This window comes from Rhea americana, unplaced genomic scaffold (genome assembly GCF_003343005.1).
Source record: "Rhea americana isolate MKP2758 unplaced genomic scaffold, rheAme1 scaffold_40, whole genome shotgun sequence".
In the NCBI taxonomy this organism is placed as follows: Eukaryota; Metazoa; Chordata; class Aves; order Rheiformes; family Rheidae; genus Rhea; species Rhea americana.
Genome location: NW_028186535.1, coordinates 6,231,255 through 6,252,186, shown reverse-complemented (window position 1 = coordinate 6,252,186; position 20,932 = coordinate 6,231,255). Strand labels below are relative to the sequence as shown.

The following is a 20,932-nucleotide window of genomic DNA, read 5'->3' as shown; positions in this document are numbered from 1 at the left end:
AAAACAAATTTGCTTCTTCCTATCCTAGGGCCCAGTCCTGGGCAAGGCTGGGCCTCTGAACACTGCAACTCTAGTGCTGAGCAGYGTTCAAGAATCAGGAGCCGACTGTGTAAACAACTGAACTCTCTCAGTATCCCTGTGTACTTTAGTCTCCTTACATGGCACTTAAAATTGAAGAAGGATACCARTGTGAGAACCTCTTGAGTCAGAGAACTGCTAACCCATCAAGAAGCATYGCTGAATTCAGCAGCTATGCATCTATGGACAATAAAAAGAAACTACAATTGAGACTGCATTAATAATTTTGCAGATGAGGTGGCATCAAAGCACAGGCAGTAAAGCATGACTTGGCAGGTCTGAGCTATGCAAGAAGCTAAAATTCCGAGGAAGCTGATAGACTGGGTGATTTTTCTCCACCTCTTTTTTCTTTTGTTTTAAAAAAGGCATACTGAGACAGACTGTCATTCAATAAAGCCACTACTTTCTTCACAAACAATCAGCAACAGATGTAGCCCAATAAAATTAATAGTTTGCAAGTATGCACAAGAGAATATGCTTCTGTGTCTATTCTCCATCACAAATTTTGTAAAAATGCTCTGGATTTTAACAGAAAGGCAAAATTGAAAGTTTTTTATATACCTTTTATGTAATTAAAGCACTATTTTTCTCCCACACTATAGAAACAGAGACTGTGGAAAGTTAATGTTGATTAATTTCACTTTCTGAAAGTGTGATTCAGGACCCTTCCTTTGCCCTTACTTGCACACTTTCAACTCAACATTCCTGCAGAATTCTGGGCTATATCTTACCAAGAAACTCAGGCATATAGAATAGAACTGCTCAAAAACATGCAATATTAATGTACAAACAGAAATATATTACTCATACATAATATATAAGAAATTAATTTTCATTGAAATATCAGGAGGAGGATTAAACCTTTAGATGCTTCTCATGCAATTAGCTCTGCACTTGTGGAAGTCAATGGGACTGCACAAATGAAGGCTTTACACAACACACTGCAAGCCTGGGGTTTTACAAAGATTTGACTACACAGAGAAATATGCTAGGAAGAGAATTCTACAATTGCGCTGTTGTAATTATAATATTGCTCTATATGGACACTCTTATGCAACATCAATGTTAACAAATCTACAGGTAGCATCTGAGTTGGCATACTGCTGCTGACACTGCAATGATGCTTGACTGCATGCCCAGCTGGAAAACCTCTGCTGGGGCAGCCCAGCTGCCCAAGGAAGTGGTGTATCAGCAAAACAAGCACTCCATTGAGCCAGTCTACATCACTAGCCACATTGATTTCTGTCTAGCAATCTTTCTTGGTAAGACATACTCTCTTTCCCCTCAGGGAATTACAGAAACTTCACACAATTCCTTCTGTCCCGTTTCACCATCTTTTACTTTCCTATTACTTCTTAAAATTCCAGCAATTCCTCTTGGGTACATCTTGTAATAAACTCATTTCTTTTTGCATGGGGCTTCAGTTTGTCATTTCTCCATCAGAAAAAAAGAGACCACAGAATTTGTTTCAGAAGTAGAATGTCACATTCCTGTGTTTGCAGGACTTCAACCACCATCACATGGACCGCCAGCTGTGAACCAGGGAACATAAGAAAACTGAGGAACTATAATTAAGGCAGATAGCTCAGGAAAATCACCAGGTCTTGCAAACATTCCCTGACTAAACTTACAAAGAAAGCACCAAGCAGCAGAACAGGATCAACTGCAAACTTGCCACCATCAGTGACRGCTGTAGGATTTTCATATACAGACAGTTGTGTTTCCTAGAGTTTGATGCTGAACAYACTCCAGCTATCAGAGAAGAAAACAAGAAGAGAACTGTTTTGGTAGTGGAAAAACAAATGTACAAATGAAGGTACAAATGAAAATCTGGAAGCTTGCTTTCTCAGATCACTCTCTGCTGGTGAACCGCCTCATTTCCTATTGCAAAATGCAGAGGAAGAGGTGGCCTTCCAGATACGAAAAGCCATTAGGTGTGCCTTTTTGCACAGAACAGTGAGTCTAGATAATGGGCAAGAAACAGAGGAAATTCATCCCACACAGGATACTAAACCGGTGGAAGCATGACTGAACGGCACAAATAACCTCCTTCTCTCCTATGTTCCACCCTGTTTTTGCATACACAAGTAACAAGCAACTTTTTAATGGCTATCTGTGTAACGGTGGCTCCTTAGAGGCACTTCCCAGGCCTAAGGAATGATCAGTGAATGAGGCTTGCATCCTGAGGAATTTAAAGCTTTAATAAAAACTGCAGACAGGGTCATTTTTCCCAGAATGGCACATTGTTACTGGTAGAACTGTACCGAGAGGCTCAGTATCAGGAGAAGTCCTACCTTTTCACTCCCTGCCTTACAAAGCCACATACTATTAACAAAGGTTTAACCACCAAGGAAGAATGAGACAACATGAATGTGTATACGGTAAGCCAAAAGGCTAGTGAAAATGCCCATGGCAAGACATGTGCTTCTGCTGTCATATGTAAAATTGTATTTTATACAATTATAAAATACAAGAAATGGAACATATGGAAGACTGTATTGGTAAGAGAAAAAAGTATCCTCTGATTTTGAACAACCAGATATAAGATCAAGTTATCAGCCATCACAGAGCTATGAGAGGGCAAAAGAAAAGGACTCTAACAAGATGCCAGGTATCAGGTGGTTCATTTGTGTTCACTTTGTACAGATTCAAGAAATAAGCGGTACTGGTACTACACGTTCATTTCAAATTAATAGGTAGCCCCTCTGATGTCTACAGTGACAGAGCAACAAATTTGGGTGTTACATTTGTTTTGTGAGATAAATAATACAAATGTTACAAATAACAACTTTATTGAACAGTATTAAAAAAGAAACAACAAAACTTCTCAAAACATTTACAGTCATGAAAGAAGTTGTCCTGTGAGGACCAAAAAGATCATGGTTTCTTATAGCTTCATTTCTTTTGAGTGACTTCTGTGTAAAAAAGTGCGAATGAACTTCAGTTAAAGCCATCTTCCTGGCTTGAATCTCTACAAGGCCTCTTCCATGTTGGATTCTATCACCTACCTGTTCACCTATCTTCTCAAAAGCTACAAAAACTTTATAGACTTTGAGACTCCTACTCATCTATAAAGTTTTGGTTGAAACTGGCCAAGAGTGGTTCAAAAATTAGTGGGTCAAGGGAGGGAACTCTCCAGAGATATGCAGACGAAAAGAGAGATGTCATGGCTTCCTATATCTTGTTTCCAAAGATAATCAGGCTTGAAAACCAGTACAAATCACTTTTGTCCCTACCTGCATCTGAGGTCAGTGTATGAACACTCATCAGAGTTTTGATTTTCCACCAGAGCTGAGTGGAAGGGAAACTGTAGCCTGTAATAATACTGTGTACTTGGCCAGTAGACATATATACAGGGAAAGTCCCATGAGGACCGAGGTGCACAGCTGACCTGCTGGAGCATGTCTTAGGATGTTTTGTCTCATAATGCTTTGGGGAATCCACACTTGCCCTTTCTGGAGAAGCTTAATGTCTTCACTCACTTTCCTACGCCCCTCTCCAGTTCCGTCTTTCCTTAAGCAGGCACTCCCCCCACTGCACTGTTCCACAGAAATCTTGACTTGCTGCTCTTGTGAAGTTTAGAGAACATGTCATCCTTCTTCCTCTGACGCAAAGTTGTCCACTGGTGTGGAGAAGTTGCCTCTCCAAATTCCCCAGCCAAAGCCTCTGAGAAATAAGACAAACAAGCAGTATTAGATTTTAATGACTAGGAGACTGGAAACTAAGACAGAAATCTCACTACAGCTATTCTTCTTGCTTCTGTTCAACAGCTCCCAGCCAGCACATGGGGTTCCTTCCATAGACTAAATTCATGATGTGTATGAGAAGGGGGGAAGTCTGCTGCTTAACTCTGGTAGGATTTACAGCAACAGTATAATAAATAACAGCATCCTTGTTAAATTCAGAGAAGACTCTGCCTGATAGTTCACTACTTARGGTGTAAAGACCAGGAGAAGAGAAATGTTTAAGCCTATGTCTTGCCAGCAACTCCATAACAATGAAGTCAACTAGAGCACAGTGAAATGTGAAGGTAGCCTACTGTGGTAAGAAAACTAGGGAAGCCTTCCTAGAAATCCATGGTTACATCTTAAATAATACTTTCTTGAAAACAGTTTGAAAATGATGCCAGAAGACTAAAAGGATATATTTAGGGAGCTTATTCAAAAACTCTTCAAGCAGAAAATGTTTGCCACAGATTTCAAAGCCAAATCTTTGCACAAGCAACAAGCCTTCTTTACCACTTTCTGTCCCTGACTCTAAAATCTACCATGAAAATCATTTGTTCTGGGCCTGGATTCACTGACAGGAAACCCAAGGCACTACTTTTTATGTTTACATTACAAGTTTATGTGCTTATTCATAAAAATCCTGTAGTCTGAATGATCAGTTCAGATTGCTGATGAGGATTATTTTAATTTCTTTATGTTTTTCAATTAAATGCATGGCTATCGATTTTAGTGCATTTTTTTCCATTAAAAGCACACTGATTTATGTTGCTAAAAATGCTATTGTCTGCCCTGCCAAAAGTATGCATCTGGGAACATTTCTGCATTTCTCATACTCTTTCCTCTCCTCTTTCCGCCTCTGACTGCCAGTGCATGCTGTCGAATCAAACCAGCTACCTCAAAAGGCAGTTAGTGAGTTTGGCAGCATTTTGAAAAGGTGGGAAAAAAATGGGAACAGAAAAAAGGTAGATTCAGGGTCCATAAATAAAGAGGAGGAAAAAAAAATGTAATGATAAAATAATACACCTACCTGAATTCCATTCTTTCTCCCCAGGTGATACCACTTCTGGACTCATCTGAGCTGGGATAAGTTGAGTCTCAAGGAGCCACCAGCTTTCCGCAGCATCTGCATCCTGTGACCCCTGTCTCCACAAGCTCATTGTTAGCCTGTGTTTTCAGGGCTCCTTCCAGAACGGTGCTGTGACATGCCCCAGTATCCCTTGCTGTGACATGCCCATCCTGGCATCCAGCTCTGCACAAGAGCAACAGGACAAAAAGGGCAGCCCCAGATTCCCACTTATCCTCTTTTTCAGATGGTTTTAAAATTGCTAGTTCTTCTCTCTTTTGCCCAGCGCTTTTGATCCTCCCTGCTACAGTGAGCCTCTGCAAGTCTTCTGTAACACCTAAATAAGCATCTTTAGTCCTGCAGCAGTTTGGCAGCGTACTTGCATTGCCCCATCTCTTCTCAGGATCAGAAAATCCAGGATGTTCTTGTATTATCAATGAAAGACTGTCTGCATTGCCACAGGTAATGTAGTATTCACTTCAGCTTCACATTCATGGAACAAAGTGATACTTAACTTAAGCTACTCATAGAAGCAATTGTACTTGCTGAGCTTCTATTCTGGATATTACCAACAGGACCCCAAACTTAGCATAGTTGCACACATGAAAACAGTAACACAAGGTAGGTTTTACCAGTAAACTCTTGATGTAGGCTGGAGTCCATTCTGCCTTTCCCCTGATACGCAAGCAACTAGGAGTATAATAATTATTATTGGATATGTATGTACAGAAGTCTTAAAGTTTAAAAAGTAAAGGTCTAAAAAGTATTTATGCTGAGTCAGGAGTTCTCTCACTAGGTGCATGACAGCACGTTAAGGAGGAACAAGAGGAGTAAGGCTGAAGTAAAGTTCCAGTTCTTTTTGAACATTGTTTTTCGTCTTTCAAATGCGTCACAGAAATTTATTGTAATTAAGTGCGGCAACACACTTCTCAAGTAACTAGCTATCACTCTTATTTTCTCCATAAGGAAGATGAAGCAGAAATGTTAAATTGCTCTAAGTCAACAGAGCACATGAGCGATAGAAAAAGGACTAAGACCTGGTTCCCAAATCACTGTCAGATCAAATGTTGTTCTTCATTTTTAAACATTAACTATCATAAAGATTATTATTCTAGCCTAAGAATGGTTTTGCAGTAACTTAGAAAAAAAGAAATCTACAGCCATAATTGAGTATCTCATCAAGCTCAAAGAATAACTTAGAGAGTCTCCAATTTCAGAGCTTTTTCTATAGCTATCCACCCACAATCTGCCTGTTTAAATCTTTTTGATAGGTTATGGGTAYCAGATTCAACAATATCATGGGCTTAATGAGTTCCAACCTGTTCTCTGAGTTGTGGTAACTGATGAGCATTGCCCATCATTTCCCATCCCAGTATAAAGATAAAATAAGTCAGCTAACTCTCAGTGAAGATGACTCAGGGCAACATGTTTCGTTTATCAAGTAACTCAGAAGTTATATGTAGTAGCTACTACATTATGCCATATTAAGGCAAACACACCCAAACATATTTCTGAGTGCAAACTAAAAAAGAAAGAGAAGTTTTCTAGTTCTCAATGAGAATATTTGACAAAAAAGTGAGAAGTCAGATATTTTAGTGTTACCTTTTCTCTTAAAAATATATTTTCTACTCCCACCATAGTAATCTAATACTGAGTAACAAGAGTATTCACCACTATTAATAGTTTGACAACTGCTTTCCACATTCTTCTTGCTTCTGAAGTGAAACATTCTTTCAGTCAAGCTGGACATTTCAAACCCCATGACTCCCATAACGTAAATGTAATCTTCACTTCTCTAATATTATAATTTTTGGGGTTGAAAATTTCCCTAAAATAGCATGTTTAAGAAGCTGCCTTCAGAATCACACTTAATTCAACAAATATCCTTCCCAGTGTAGCACCAAAGCCACTGAAAATAATAACTTTTAGAAATCCAATTTGCTTTTACTGTTTGTGTTACATGTTTATGGTTTAATTTCTCTCAGCCTCAACATCAAATCTATAGTGTTAAACATTTGTGTATTACCACTTTCAGTTTTGATTCTCATTGCTGTAATGTTTGGGTCACTACAATTTGAAACCAATAATATGTTTGTGAAATCTTGAAAGATAATTTATCTCCTGTAAATGCATTTATGGTTTCTAGAAGTACTAATGCTCTACCAGGAACTTGATAGCTTTATGCCTCCTATGAGAAAAGAATCTGAAAGTCTAGATTACTTATCTGGAGACTAGAACCATAGACACTGAAAAATCAGTTTACAAGCTGTGTACAGGAGGGCAAATAGCATTTGAAAACATGCAAATGTTACTCACAAATATTGCTATAGTTTAAAAGTATTTTTTTTATCTCAAATACTTTTTTCAAATAAAAGACAAAAGAATGAAGTGGTAAATCCATTCAGAGTAGAAACACAATTGCAATCGGAAGATACAAGAACTCTGATTATACATGATCTAAGTACAAGAAGATTCACTAATGCTACTGAAAGTAGCTGACCTTATATCACCCACCAAGGTCCCCAAATCTCTTTCTGTAAAGGTTACAAGCAAGAGAAAGCCAAGTTGGCAACATCTTATTATGGTAACTGTGTTAACACACATGATTCTGACCATGCTTGAGGCAGTGGGAATGGGCTTCAAACATGACGGAGAAGAGAGAGAGATTTCAAGTAATTGAAAATAATACTGTGGAAAGATGAAACAGCAGCTAGGATGACTCTGAATTTATCAAAAAACATACAAACAGTCATTCCATGATCCCTATACACATACATACAACAGTACTACAAGGGCCAAAAACACACCTAATAGAAACCATACCTTTTCCCTCTTATTTGAAAATAAGATTGTCGTTAAGTCTCAATCTTTTTAAAGTGACCTGCCCCTCATGTAAACCAAATTTCATTCCCCAGCTGCACCTCTACCCTTGAAAACCGAAGATCTGCAGTCCTGGGCAACCTGTTCTAGCTAACCCTGCTTGACCAGAAGGTCTGGACCACAGGATCTACAGAGGTCTCTGCCAAACCCCAACTACTGTGTGAATTGTGAAAGCATCCACCTTACCAGGTGGCTGTACCCTGCCTAATGCCTGGTGTCTCCCAACTCCATTTCCTCCTTGGTGGCACTGCAGGCCYTGGGTTGCCTCAGTGGCCTCCTCTCAGCTTATTTCCAGCTACGATCTCAGTAGCTCCACATGTGGGTATTCTTACGTATCTGCCCTCCTTCCTCCCTCCCCCTATTTTGACCAACACTGTATTGGATGACAGGCTAAGGGATTTCTTATCTACTAGATGGGCTCACAAACATGGAATGAGGAAAGTAACGGAAGAGCAGCTCCCTGACTACAGCATACCCATACACATTCATAGCAAAGGGCAGCACCATGCTTCCACCATTCTATGTTAAAATCTTTCTTGAAACAATAGCTACTATTTCTTATAATTTGTGTGTGCTGTGTTTTTAGGCTTCCTGAATTGTTAAGGGCCATCACACAAGATACCAGGCCTAAAATACTAACTCTTAAGTCATTCTATTGATAGTATTCCTGAAGACAAAACAGATTTCCTTTCCTCAGTACATGACTCCTCTCGCTCTCCATCTCTTACTAATCAGGTGTTATTGCTTGGTTACTGATGACTGAGGAAGCAGATGAAATCTTTCAGAAGTTTGACCCTTTGTATTCCTGAAATGTGTATTTGTTTTCTGAGCTATGCTGCATAGATGGGACTTTAATCAGCACGCACTGAGTGTTTCAGGGACRTCAAAAAGTTGTTCCTAAGGAACAGAAAGAACACTAAAAGAGAGAATCGCACCAGAAAGACTACAATTTACCTTAGGCCAGTGTTGACTCCTATTTAATCAAAATATTCTAAAAAGATGGAAAATTAATGCTTACAACACAATTTACAAAAATAAACCCCAATTTGTTGTTCACAAATATTTTTCGAAAATTCACCCCTTATGCCAGCATTTTGGCTCACTATATTCTACTTCTCTGTCATTAACACACTCTGCCGTAAGCACAACTCCTAGCTGGGGATTCCAATGTGTAACGGAGCTAAGATAAGATTCCAGATCTCGGTTGTGCTGGCATGAAGATAGATCTCCTCAGTGATATAGGAGGCAATATCCTAGGGAGACTGGAAGTAGTCCTACTCTACACTATTCAAGCCAAGAGGTAAGGAGTACCAAGAAGCAAATAATTACTAGCTAATGGCTATGGATGGAAAAGTAACATGTTTCAGCCTAAGCATTTCATGACAAGTGACAAAGCAGCTTGGAAAAATGGTGGGTTTTTTTCCAGAAGGGTGGAAGGTGTCAAGAGCAAATAAAAAAGGGTTACCTCTTCAGATTGGGAGGGGCTGATTCTGGGCATTGGAGATACTTGTGGTGTTTTCAGCTGTGTACTGTTGCTGTCTGGAACAAGCTCTCTGTGGATTGACTGAATATGGTTTTGGAGTTCACTTTCTGATTCAAATTTAACATTGCAACTAGAACATCGAGTCTTCAGTCCCCCTGCCTTGCTTTTGTTCTCAATGGAACTCAAGTTCTCATTTTGGCCCATGCCTTGTCTGTTACTGCTTGAAGGGATGTTGACACTTGGACTACCACTTTTACTGAGATTAACACAGCTAGCACACAGACCATATGGTAGACCGTTGATGTCAAGTTTCACTAAATCCTGCTTTGAACGGAATTCCTTCAGGCAAGAAGCACATTTGTACAGTTTCTGGAGGTGCTGTGTGCGCCCTGTGGACTGCACGGCAGAACCATTTCCAGTTTTCTGCATGTGGAATGTCCCATGGATTTTCAGTTCCAGCGTGGAGGTCACTGTTTGCATGCATACCACACAGCGAAACCCTGTCAAGGAGTTCCTCAAGTCAGGGTGCATTTGGCAATGCTCTAAAAATTCCTCCTCGCTCTGGAGAGGCATCTTGCAAATCCTGCAGTTTCCAGTGTCCAGGCTCTTACTGTGTGTGACTTTATGCTCAGTAAGAGTCAGAAGAGAAGGAAACCGCTCACCACAGATTGGGCACATATAATGTTTCACTGGTCCCAAGTGTGTCTGCATGTGTTCGCGGAGCCCGTTTTCAGAGAAGAATGTTCGAGAACACACATTACACTTGTAATTCCCTTTGATGAGTTCAGCCTTCTTCTTCACTATGGCACTTTCTCCAGGTCGAATATTGTGGTCTCGAAGCTGGTGATTTTGCAGGAGAGTCTCCATTGTATAAGCTGCCCCACAAATGTCACAGCCATACATGGGTTCGGATGTGTCAACATCTTCCTCGCTGCCATCATGGCTGTTATGGGACTCCTGGCTATTTGTCAACAAGGTCTGCAATTCCACTTCCTCCTTCTGTACCTGCTCAGATGCCCCATTCGTTCCACAGTTGGGAGGTTTTGTTTCAAAAACACAATGTTTTTCCCTTAAGTGCTTTTCCAGTAAGATGATAGCATGGAAAGCTTTGCTGCAGAACTTGCAGTTGTACTTCTTGCTGTGCGTAGTAATGTGACATTGCAGCTCCACCTCTGTACCAAAGGACTCACCACAGAAGATGCACTTGTGCACTTTGCCTTGGTTCTCCAGGTGGTTGTGTTTAACATGAAGCTGTAGGTCAGTCTCATTGCGGAAGTCCCAGTTACAAGACGTACATCTGTATACCTTCTTTTCATTGCTGTGCTTCACAGCCAAGTGTAACTGAATGGAGACTTTGGAGTCAAAAACCTCTTGGCACAACGTGCAGCGAAAGAACACAAATGTATGCATGTCCAGCAGGTGTTTTTGTAGGTCATCCACAGAAGTGAACTGCTTGTCACAGCTTTCACAGATGTAGTAGGTCGAGGTGATCATGAAATGAATGGTAACATGCTTCAGCAGGGACTCCTGATTCGGAAATTCCTTGTTGCACTGTGGGCAGGTCAGTTTTGGCAGGACAGTATCAAGGTGTGTTTTTAAATGAGTCTGAAAACCGTCCAAGGAAGTATACTTAGCACCACACTGATTACAAATATATTCACCTGCAGGACGAGGAGGAGCACCCCCAACAGCCTGCATCATTTTTAAAGAGGTCTGCTCAATAGTTACAGGAGATAATGGACTCATGGCTCTGGATTTTTTTCCATTATGGATGTAATTCAGTGCCAAAGGAATGTTCTTATGGTTCTCCTTGATGTGTTTGTTCAGTTTAAGAACACTATTAAATATTGGAGAGTTTGTACAGTAAGAACAAGAATACACTTCCACCACTGGATCTTTTGGGGTTCCAAGCACAGGGGAACCAAATCGGGAACTGCTAAGATCACAATGGACTTGTCTAATGTGCTCTTCCAGAGAAGAATCTGTAAGAAATCCCATGTAGCAATGGGGACAAAAGAATGCATTACTGTCCTTAGCAGCAGGATTGGCAAATCCATGAGAACACCGGATATGTTCTTGAAGAGTGTTGAGGTCATTGACCACTTCAGAGCAGAAGTTGCACTGGTACACCATGGCAGGCATGGTAGAAACAATCAGTGCTGGGTCTGGAGCCTCATGGACTTGCTTAAGATGTTCATTCAGATTGTAGAGAGATGGCAATACCTCCAAACAATACTGACAGATATGAGCTTGTTCAGGTTTATCTAAATGCATAGTTTTCAGGTGTATCTGCAAAACTGCAAGGCTGGAAAATAGCTGTTTGTTGCAATAAATGCAGCTATATGTAACTTTCGCTTGTTTACTTGAAGGACCAGTGATATCTGGTACTTGCTGAGCTGCCCGCTTCCTTCCACGACCCTTTGGTATAGGGGGAGCTGTTTCCACCATTGTTGAACTATCCACCGAAAGATTTGAATCTGGAGTGGTGCTAGAAACTGAGGTGTAGCCCACAGTTACCAAAGATGGGCTGTTGCTGTGGTTGCATGACTCTGGCTGCTGGTGACTATCCATGTGGCTGTACAGCTCTTCCACAGTGTGAAAGTTCTCAGAGCAAATGCTGCACGAATTCTTCTTCTCACCATTATGAGCCTGCTCCATGTGATTTACCAGGGAYGTTTCCTCTACAAAGAGTTCATGACAATAAACACACTGAAGAGCAGATCGGTCTTCATTAGGGGAACACTCAGGGTGACATTCTGCAATGTGCTTCTGAAGATCTTCAGGAAAATCAAAGCCTTCTTCACACTGACTGCATTTCTGAGTGTCTTTCATTTTCCAGTCCTCCATCCGCGAGGCAGACTGAGAGCCATCTTTGTTCCTCTCATGAACCTGCATGTGACCATGCAGCGAACTAGATGACAGAAATCCACGTCTACAAATGGCACATTTATATGGCTTGTTGGACGTATGAGTCTTTAAGTGAATTTTAAGATGATCACTCCTTGAGAACGCTGCATCACACTCACTGCAGTGATACTTCTTGTCTCCTGTGTGAAGCTTTATGTGGCGGTCCCTGCTGCGTTTGTGTTTGAAGAGACGACTACAATATGTGCATTTGAAAGGGAGCTTGTCACTATGACTTTGCTCGTGGTGCTTTAAGTAGCTGAGGCGGCTGAACGATTTGTCACAAAACTGGCATGGATAGGGCAACCCCGGGCCTCCTTCCTCTTCACCAAAATCACAACCTTCCCCATGGCTTGGGGAAGTCTGGTCTTTGCTAGAAGGTGATGATGCTGGCCATGAGCATGTGGGGTCATCCTCAACATCCACTCCATCTGAAATGAGAAAGAAACATTCCCACAAGCTTAATCCCTACAGCTCAGAGGAGACACCAAATCACATAAACAACATTGACCTGCTACTCCTAAATATCTAAAATCTACTCAACTCAGACTAGGATTCTTCTTATATCTGTACCAAACAGCTTCAAGACCACATTTATTTTTATCAGAGTGTAAAACATTAAAAGTTATTAAATAGTTCTGTGCCTATATTACCTTTTTATTGCTTTTTTATCATTCTTTCTCAGTTACAGGATATGTATTATACATTGACAACTTTATTAAAATGCAGATTTTAATATATTTAATGTTTCTTTTGTATCCACTGTAAAATGATTTGCATATTATTTGAGCATCTGAAGAGTCAAAGGAAAAGAGAAAATATTACAGGAATGATTTAAAATTAATACAGTCAACCAACATGCCTAATATTTAATAAAAAAAAATTCCCTCTGCTTTACCACAGGTTTTTTTTCCCCTTGATGTTCATTTCGAACACAGAAATCTTTTAAAGGCTACCATTGAGAGAGACTTGGGTTTTATTCAAAAAAAATAATATGAAAAATTACAGGGGAGGAACAGGACAACAGTATAAACAGTGATGCCTTCTCTAATACAGTGCAACCAGATTTCTCCAATAACTATACAATTCAGTTACTGAAAGCTGGCAGCCGGATTATTAAATATTCAAAACAAACTAACAAACCAACAGCCAGGATCAAGGAAAACGAGAAAGTTTCATGAGGGTCAGCTGGGAACAGCATTTTTTTTTCTTTTTTAAGTTCAAGAGGTTGCCCACCATTTCTTCCTCTTTGCAAAAGCCTCAGCCAGCTGAACTTCCTTAGTTCAGCAGAACCTGCACTGTGAGGTGATCACAGACAAAGCAGTTTGTAAAAAGCTGGAAACAGGAAAAATGATAAACGATTATGGTAAAAGCTGAGAGATTTATGAGTAACAAAGAAAAGACAAAACAAGAATGCTAGCCAGCATAGTTATCCATGCTATTACCTCACCTCTAGATGGGGGCAAGCTTTTTTTTTAACAGGTGCGCTCCATAATTTTTGCAGCTTTTGCTCTAAATGTAGACTACAACACTGCAATTATCGCCTTTCTTTTAACCTAGAATTTTTTTAAAAATACTGAAAGAATGCTTGACAGACCACTCTGAAACAAATAGTCCTTTTATTCCTTTCCAAGGGCAGTAGTTGGAGTTCTTTTACCTTTTAAAAGCAAAATTGATTACAATAGCACAAAGACTAGATAAACCTTTTGAAAAGTATCTTTGTCTTAAGATATTCTCGACAAATGGTAAGTTTCTTAATATCTTCAGCCTCCTATCAGAAATTTTCTACACTAACATGAAAGTTAGAGCTGGTTTATATTATGTAAACAAATTCCGAGCCTGCTTTCTTGAAGGTAACAAGATTTTACTAGATTATCAACCCTTTGCTTATCCACAGGAAACAGATGAGGATTCATTCCTTTCCTGCATCTAGAAACTGATGACAACACCATCTCCCTATCAATGCCAGATGGCAACCATCTAACTCTGAGAAAACAACCAAACACCATTCCTGGATCCTTGCCCATCGCAACAATGCTTTGCAATACAAGTGAAAAACTGCATGGTTTTTTACTCTCTTGTTTACTTCTCGAACAGGAGGGTTTCACAAATTACCCATACCTTTCACACACAAATACGTATCTGCATTTATCTATGTATGAATTTGCACTGATGTTAAATAACAAAAGCAAATCCTAGCCTAAATACTATATCTTTGAACTGCAAACAAAGATGTTTGTTTTCTTTTAAAAATGTTTTTAAAAATCCTACCTGCAACTAACGCACTATCATCTGCTAAAATGCTTAGCAATGTACTGTAAGCAAAGTTATTCACTGTGATAGATACTAAATAATACTTGACAGCTGAGTTTTTAAATTGTTACATTACATTAATGACTGCAATATTCACAGGAGACTTTTGATGTAGATGTGTGTACTGCCCTTTCACATTGCTGGGTTTGATTCTGAAACTAGAAATAATCAAAACAGTAGGAAAACTAAACACATGAAAAAATCTTACATTTTAAATTTTATTTTAACTGAAAATTTCCAGTCAGCTCTCTTAAGTGGAAAAACCTTTTGTCCTTTAAAATCAAATATATTTCTGACATATGAACAGTGCCAGCAGATAAACACAAATTTATGTTATACAACTGAGCAAAGAAAAATAGTCTGCAACTGGCTAGGCTACATGTTTTGTAACCAAATTTAGTATTAAAATGTATATCCTATGCAGACATGATGTATTATTGTATAAATGTTTAGAGGAATATATAGTAAGTGTTATAAATAAGTGTACTATCACTGACACAGTAGTAAATCACTTACTTTCTGTGGCCATTGCCTGCTCAGTTTTACCTATTATAYAACTATTCCCTTTGGCTTCTGGATCCCTGTAGGATGTCTGGCTGGCAGCAGGGTCAGGATCAAGCCCCGAGCGTGACCATGGCATGCCTCTTTCCCCCCACCCAATTCTCCTTGTTTGCTAGGGTTCTCTCCTTTAGCTTCTATACAGGGTTAAAAAAAAAAGTGGAGGGGGAGTAGTGTTACTATAGCACAGACCTGGTTCTTATTTTCCGGCTAGCAGGTATGAACGTTCCTGTACGTCACTCTGTTTTGGGGTTTTTTAATCCTAGCCCCAAATGATTCTGCACAGTAGTTGTGCAGGAGGGAAAGGATCACACCATTTAAAAGTCAAACTTTTGTCCTTTTAACTTGAAATTTGAAAATCTGCTCTTTCAGAGCTACAGAAATGTCTATTCCTTCCAGTAATGCATGGGGAATTCCACGTATTGCACCATGTAGGATAACAGGATTTTCCTGAGAACGAGCGTAACAACTGAGCAGACACGTTTCCCGGCTTCCCCTCCCGGGGCGCGGGGTGGCCACGGAGGGGGCAGCCGGAGGCCAGGCGGGATGCTGYGGAAGGAGGGCCTCTGCGCCGCCTTTACACAAAGGTTCCCAAAGTGGAGCAGTGGAGCCAGCAACAACCCACGAAAGGACTTTTTAAACCCTGCCTGGGCTGTTCATGGAAACAGGTCACTGCAGATTAATTTTGCTGCGTGGCTGCCAACCTGAACACTGGGAACATTGTGTTTGATGGCCCACGGCACACAGCCGGTCTGGGGCTGTCCAGGAATGGACCTGGGGACAGCAATCAGAGAAGGAAATCTGGACTCAGAGCACTATTACCTACTGCCACAGCAGGACTCAAACGATGGCGTCTCCTGTCCTTGCTGTCTCCCCATCCTTCCCCACAAAGMTGCTGCACCAGGAAATCAAGGTGCACCTATTAAGAGCATCCATTTCAAAAGGACAGGACAATAATCTGCAGCTTGCTACCCTCACCCTATGCGTGAATATGAGCGAATAYGGCCTTCCAGAGGACAGGCTATCAGAGCCACTGTGGCGGAGCTCSACTGCCGCTCCCCGCTGCTCAGCAGCCAGCTGGGACGTGGCTGCCGCGGCCGCCGTCCCAGGGAGTTAGTTCTCTATACAGAACTGCCTTTGTGTTTGGGGGGAAGATTTACTCACTCTTGGGAGAAAAGACTTCAAATCCCTTTTTGCCAATCACTCTGATAGAAAATACAGTTTGCTGCAGCTCTGCATACATCCACGTCTGTATAAATCTACAGACACCTACCCACTGAGCTTTGTCAACATTACAAATACTGATTTTAAATGTTCAAGTAAGCTCTTTTAAAACACTCTGGACCAAATTCATATGCACACAAACAAGTGCCACTAAAGTCCCCAGGAGCTGTATGTATCTATCTGCGAGCAGAATAGGGCCCMAACTATTCTACAAAGTGTTTATGGAGCTTTAAAATATATTTTCTGTATTTTTTTTCCTTCGGCACTCACTAAGTGCTACTTACTGTAAATGCCTTTTTTGTGTTATGGCAAGTATTCTGAGTTTCAGTGTGATGCACTTAACATGTCCATGTAAATTTTTAATTTTTGGAACCAGTCACTTCACACTCACTGACTCTAAGAGAGCTCTAGCACTCACAACCAAAAAAACTTCACTGGAAATCGGCTACAAGGCCTAAAAGTCTATTTAAAGATGCAAATGTGTGTGAATAGTTAGTGCAGATGTTTTTCTACACCAACTGTACTTGCTGAGTTTCACCATTTCCATAAAGCACATTAAAACAAGTGTGTGAACACTCTGAGATGAAAGTACCAAACACTCCTGAGACTTCCAGTGGAAAGTAGAGCTGCCTGACTTTTCTCCAAGCAGACAGGAATGCCCATGATTCAGCAGCCTGAGTAAATAAAAGAGGTCCTTATTTCCTAATTTTGCTGGCTGGCCACACTGCAGCAGTCTCTGTATTGCTGCCAAAGGGGATGCAAAACTGGAACTACACCCAGCAGCTGAAGGACTGTCTTTGTTAGCCAGCCAGGCCTTCCTGACCATCTTCTGGCAAAAAACCTACCATATCCTGCAAGGAAGACCTCCATCTCAGGCTTGATAGTTCTCTAGTCTGCCTAATAGGACTAAACAACAGATTTTGCCCGGTCTGTGTTGGAGGAGGACAGCTGGAAACTCAGTTAGTAGCAGAGTAACACCTGTTCAGTCAAATTTATGGGGGAAAGTGCTCACTAACAGAAAAATGAAGTAATACCAGAAGGAGTTATCCCATGAAAAGGGGAGGGAGAAATGGGGAAGCATCAGAGCACAAAAGCACCTCTGTGGTGTTAGCAGCCAGTCACTCATGTGCCAACCTCAGTAGTTGTGAAGTCTTAAAAGTGATCTTATCCCTAGTGCTGCTGACTGAATTAACAGTGCTGCTTTATAAAAACGTTGTTTAGTCACCAGGAAGGTTTATGACATATGCACACTTTGGCTGGAATATGCTTTGGGGCACTTGCTTTATCATGCTGTATTTTTCTGTAAGATTTAAACACCACAAATTTTTTTCTGCCACTATACAAATGGCCACATTCCTAAGGAAAATGTCAGAAAACCTTTATGTGACATAATATATACTGTTCCTCTGATAGAACAGAGTTTACAAATATGAACAAATTAATATTCCCAATATCCTACCTAGTAGTTTTCTATTTTCCCCACTTTGCTACTCAAGTAACTAGGGCACAGAAAAGCTGGAGTGGTTTGCCTCAGGTTACAAATGTAATCTGTGCAAAGGAGGAAACAGAACCCAGATCTCCCAGGTCTGAGCCATCCCTGCAAGAAAAAYTCTTTCCTTCCTCTGAAAGACAGTGCTGCCAGAAAGCTTAATCTGATGGACCCGACCCAGCACTTTAGCTGGACAGACACCCCCCTGCKCTGGGTCCTGCTGATACGTTCTTGCAGCTTGGGCCAGTTAACGGTAATGGCAGACTGGTCACACAGCTCCCCTCTGGGAGCCTGTGAGATCTATGTGCAAGTAGTATATAGCAAAGTTTCTTTAACCAGGACAATTTATTACAATGGTTATGTAGGAGGAGGATATATTTTAAAAATGGCAAATCAAGTAAATCAAGCAACAGAACATATACACACCTAATACATACCTTTGCATGCATACAGGTTATGAATATGCATGTACACGTATGCATTCTATTTGTTGTGTAGTTATTACTTGTAGTCCAACCACAAGTCAAAGATTGATTCATATTATACCACTATATGCTCATACACACAGATTAAAAGGGAGGGACAGGCTTGCTATTTTACCAGATGAYATGCTACAAGATAAAATTTAAATTATAAAAAGGAAAGAATAAATGGCAGATACTGTTAACTGAATGGATGACAGACTTCCACAGTTTTAAATCCTTGCATTTTTGTGCAGGTAACTGAGTGGAGTGGTTATTATATATCAGATAGTTTACTTGTAATGGCCATTTCAGATTTTAGTGCTGGACACATTTTATATTATTACCAACACTAATTGTCTACAGGGCTACCTTGAAAATGAGATAAGGAATCTTATGGGAATATGCAGGTGTGAACAAATAGCAAATGAAGGGGTTAGATATTACTGAAATAAAACAATATTGTGCTGGGTGTAGTGAATATATCTAAATAACTAGAAAACCAAAGGATAGTATTTAAACATTCGCATGATTTCAATGGTGTCCTACTATGTGTCAATGAAATAAACTACAGTTTTGAAGTTCTTAATAGAATTAATAGATAATGCTAAGCTTTAAATTCACTTAAAATAAAATATGCATTATCACATAATATTCCCCATCTATTTTCAATAGAAATATATGTAATTTTGGAAAATCTGCAACTTTAATACAAGCATCACTTTTTTTTCACATCACTGGCCCCATATTAAACTCACTCATTTGTCTCATAACTTATTAAATGGCTTGAAAACTAATACTCTGAAATGAGCATTCAAAAGAGAAATGTGAACTTTAAAAATTATTTATAATTCACAGATGTTTTAAAAATCTATCAATATTTCAAAACTACTTTGGGAACACCAATTAAATGCACTAACAGTTAGATTACTGGGAGAAATTYAGATAGGGGCTCCTGATTAACAGAAATGAGGCAGCCTGGTAGGGAGGTTTCCCCATTTTGTATTTCATACCCAGAAGAAAGGCACCTCCCAGAACCAGCAAATAAGGCATGTTAATACCTCACAAGAAAAAATTGCTTGCTTTTATAAAATGCCTTTAATTCATAGACAGGTCATTAACGTTCCTGTATTGCTCTCCTAAGGCAACCCTAGTCTCCAGTTYCACTATGTCTTCTTCACAAGACATATGACTATTACGTATGTAGAGAGGAGCATAAATGTTTTCCTTGATTTTTGCTTAAAAGTTCATCTGAACAGATGGAGCTCAAAGAATTCCATCTTCCACAAGCAAATTAAAGAAAAGGTAAGCAGTCTGCATTCTGCTCAACCTTTCAAATCATTCACAAAAAGAATTTGGAACTAGAAGAAGACTGAGCTACCCTCAGTTTATTTGAGGAAAACAGTATTTTGTGCCTTGCAAGGCAAAGAGAAAGAAAAAGTAATTTTCTACAGTCCTGTACATACAACTAATGACAGTAACCATCCACAAAGCTTATTATACTGCTTTACATAATTGGGAATCACATGTCACACAATTAATTTACAGGGGTTGTTTGGTTGTGACTATATGGGTACTAAGTGTTTCAAATTAGCTCATTTGTCCACTGCTTGAATGTGACAAACACATTTACACTGTATTTCTTCTGCTGTAAGTTGCTGTTTCTTTTAGTGGTTGTTTTTGTTTGTTTGTACTGTAYGAGTCAGAGACCACCAGCCTTGCTCCATCTGAAGCTAGGGTCAGAAAAAAATCACCCTGAGAATAACTACATTTAAAATCAAGATAACGGGAGGGCAAAAAAACCCACCCCACATTCAAACGTGCTACCAAACTTGCACCTAACACAGATTTCCTAAGAATCTGTATATTAACAACCTCATGTACTAAAAGTAGCGATTCAGATAATCAGCAGTTTGCTAGAAAATAATCATTATAATTTGTTGTGCTGATAACAGCATTTGCACTGCTTATTAAGAACAACAAATGACTACGGGACAACAGTTCAGGTTCCTTACTGGACTCCAGTAATTTCACATGCATTCTGCTTTCACTAGGCCATGCTTTCCATGGGCAACACCATGAATAGGACCAGAAACTGTCTCTCTCCWATTTTCCCCTGATCTGCAGCTCCTTTTGTAAGCTGCAGAACTGTAGAGGAGCCTCAGAAACAGCAAAACTAGCCCCTATAATACAGTCCTAGTCATCAAGGTAACTCTCCAGTAGCACAGAGGCATTGAAATGAATTGACTGCTTCTTTCTGTCATAGGTCACAGTATTAGGAGTGTGTCTGAAGTCAGAGAAGGTGTAGTGTTCTTCCTTCTCTCTTTCTGTCCTGAAATCAAACAGACCAGAGGCTCACACCCTGGCAGCTGAACGAGACCCTGCTTCCTAGCTGCCTTCTGAGTCTCCATTCCCATACAGCCCCCAGCCCCTGCTGGGAGATGGGCAGGCTGCCAAAGCCTCCCTAGCCGGAGGCTCAGGCAAGAGATGGAGCCCCTGAGCAGGACTCCTGAGAAGAAGCCTGTGAGATGCACCAGCCTGGGTTCTCATTTGAATATTGCCCTTCTCTCAATTAAAGCTAGAGTTTAATTGTGAAGGTCTGCAGGGATTACTGAGGGTGTACCTCATGTTCAGCCGTCTTGCCTCTCTTTTATCACACATGCCTGCCCCTCCTACCTGTGCCTATATTTCACCCACCCCAACCCATTGCTCCATTGCCTCAAGATCAGAACAACAGCAGGATACACTTGG

The 20,932-nt window shown here is 40.3% G+C and overlaps 1 protein-coding gene across 1 annotated transcript in view; it reads right to left on the bottom strand.

The window, feature by feature from the left end:
- ZNF521 (zinc finger protein 521) overlaps window positions 1-20,932 on the bottom strand; it is a 239,365-nt gene that overhangs the window by 127,205 nt on the left and 91,228 nt on the right. The window contains exon 5 of the mRNA XM_085314302.1: window positions 9,215-12,567. Within this exon, the coding sequence (XP_085170428.1) occupies window positions 9,215-12,567 (3,353 nt within the window). The remainder of the gene's footprint in view (window positions 1-9,214; window positions 12,568-20,932) is intronic.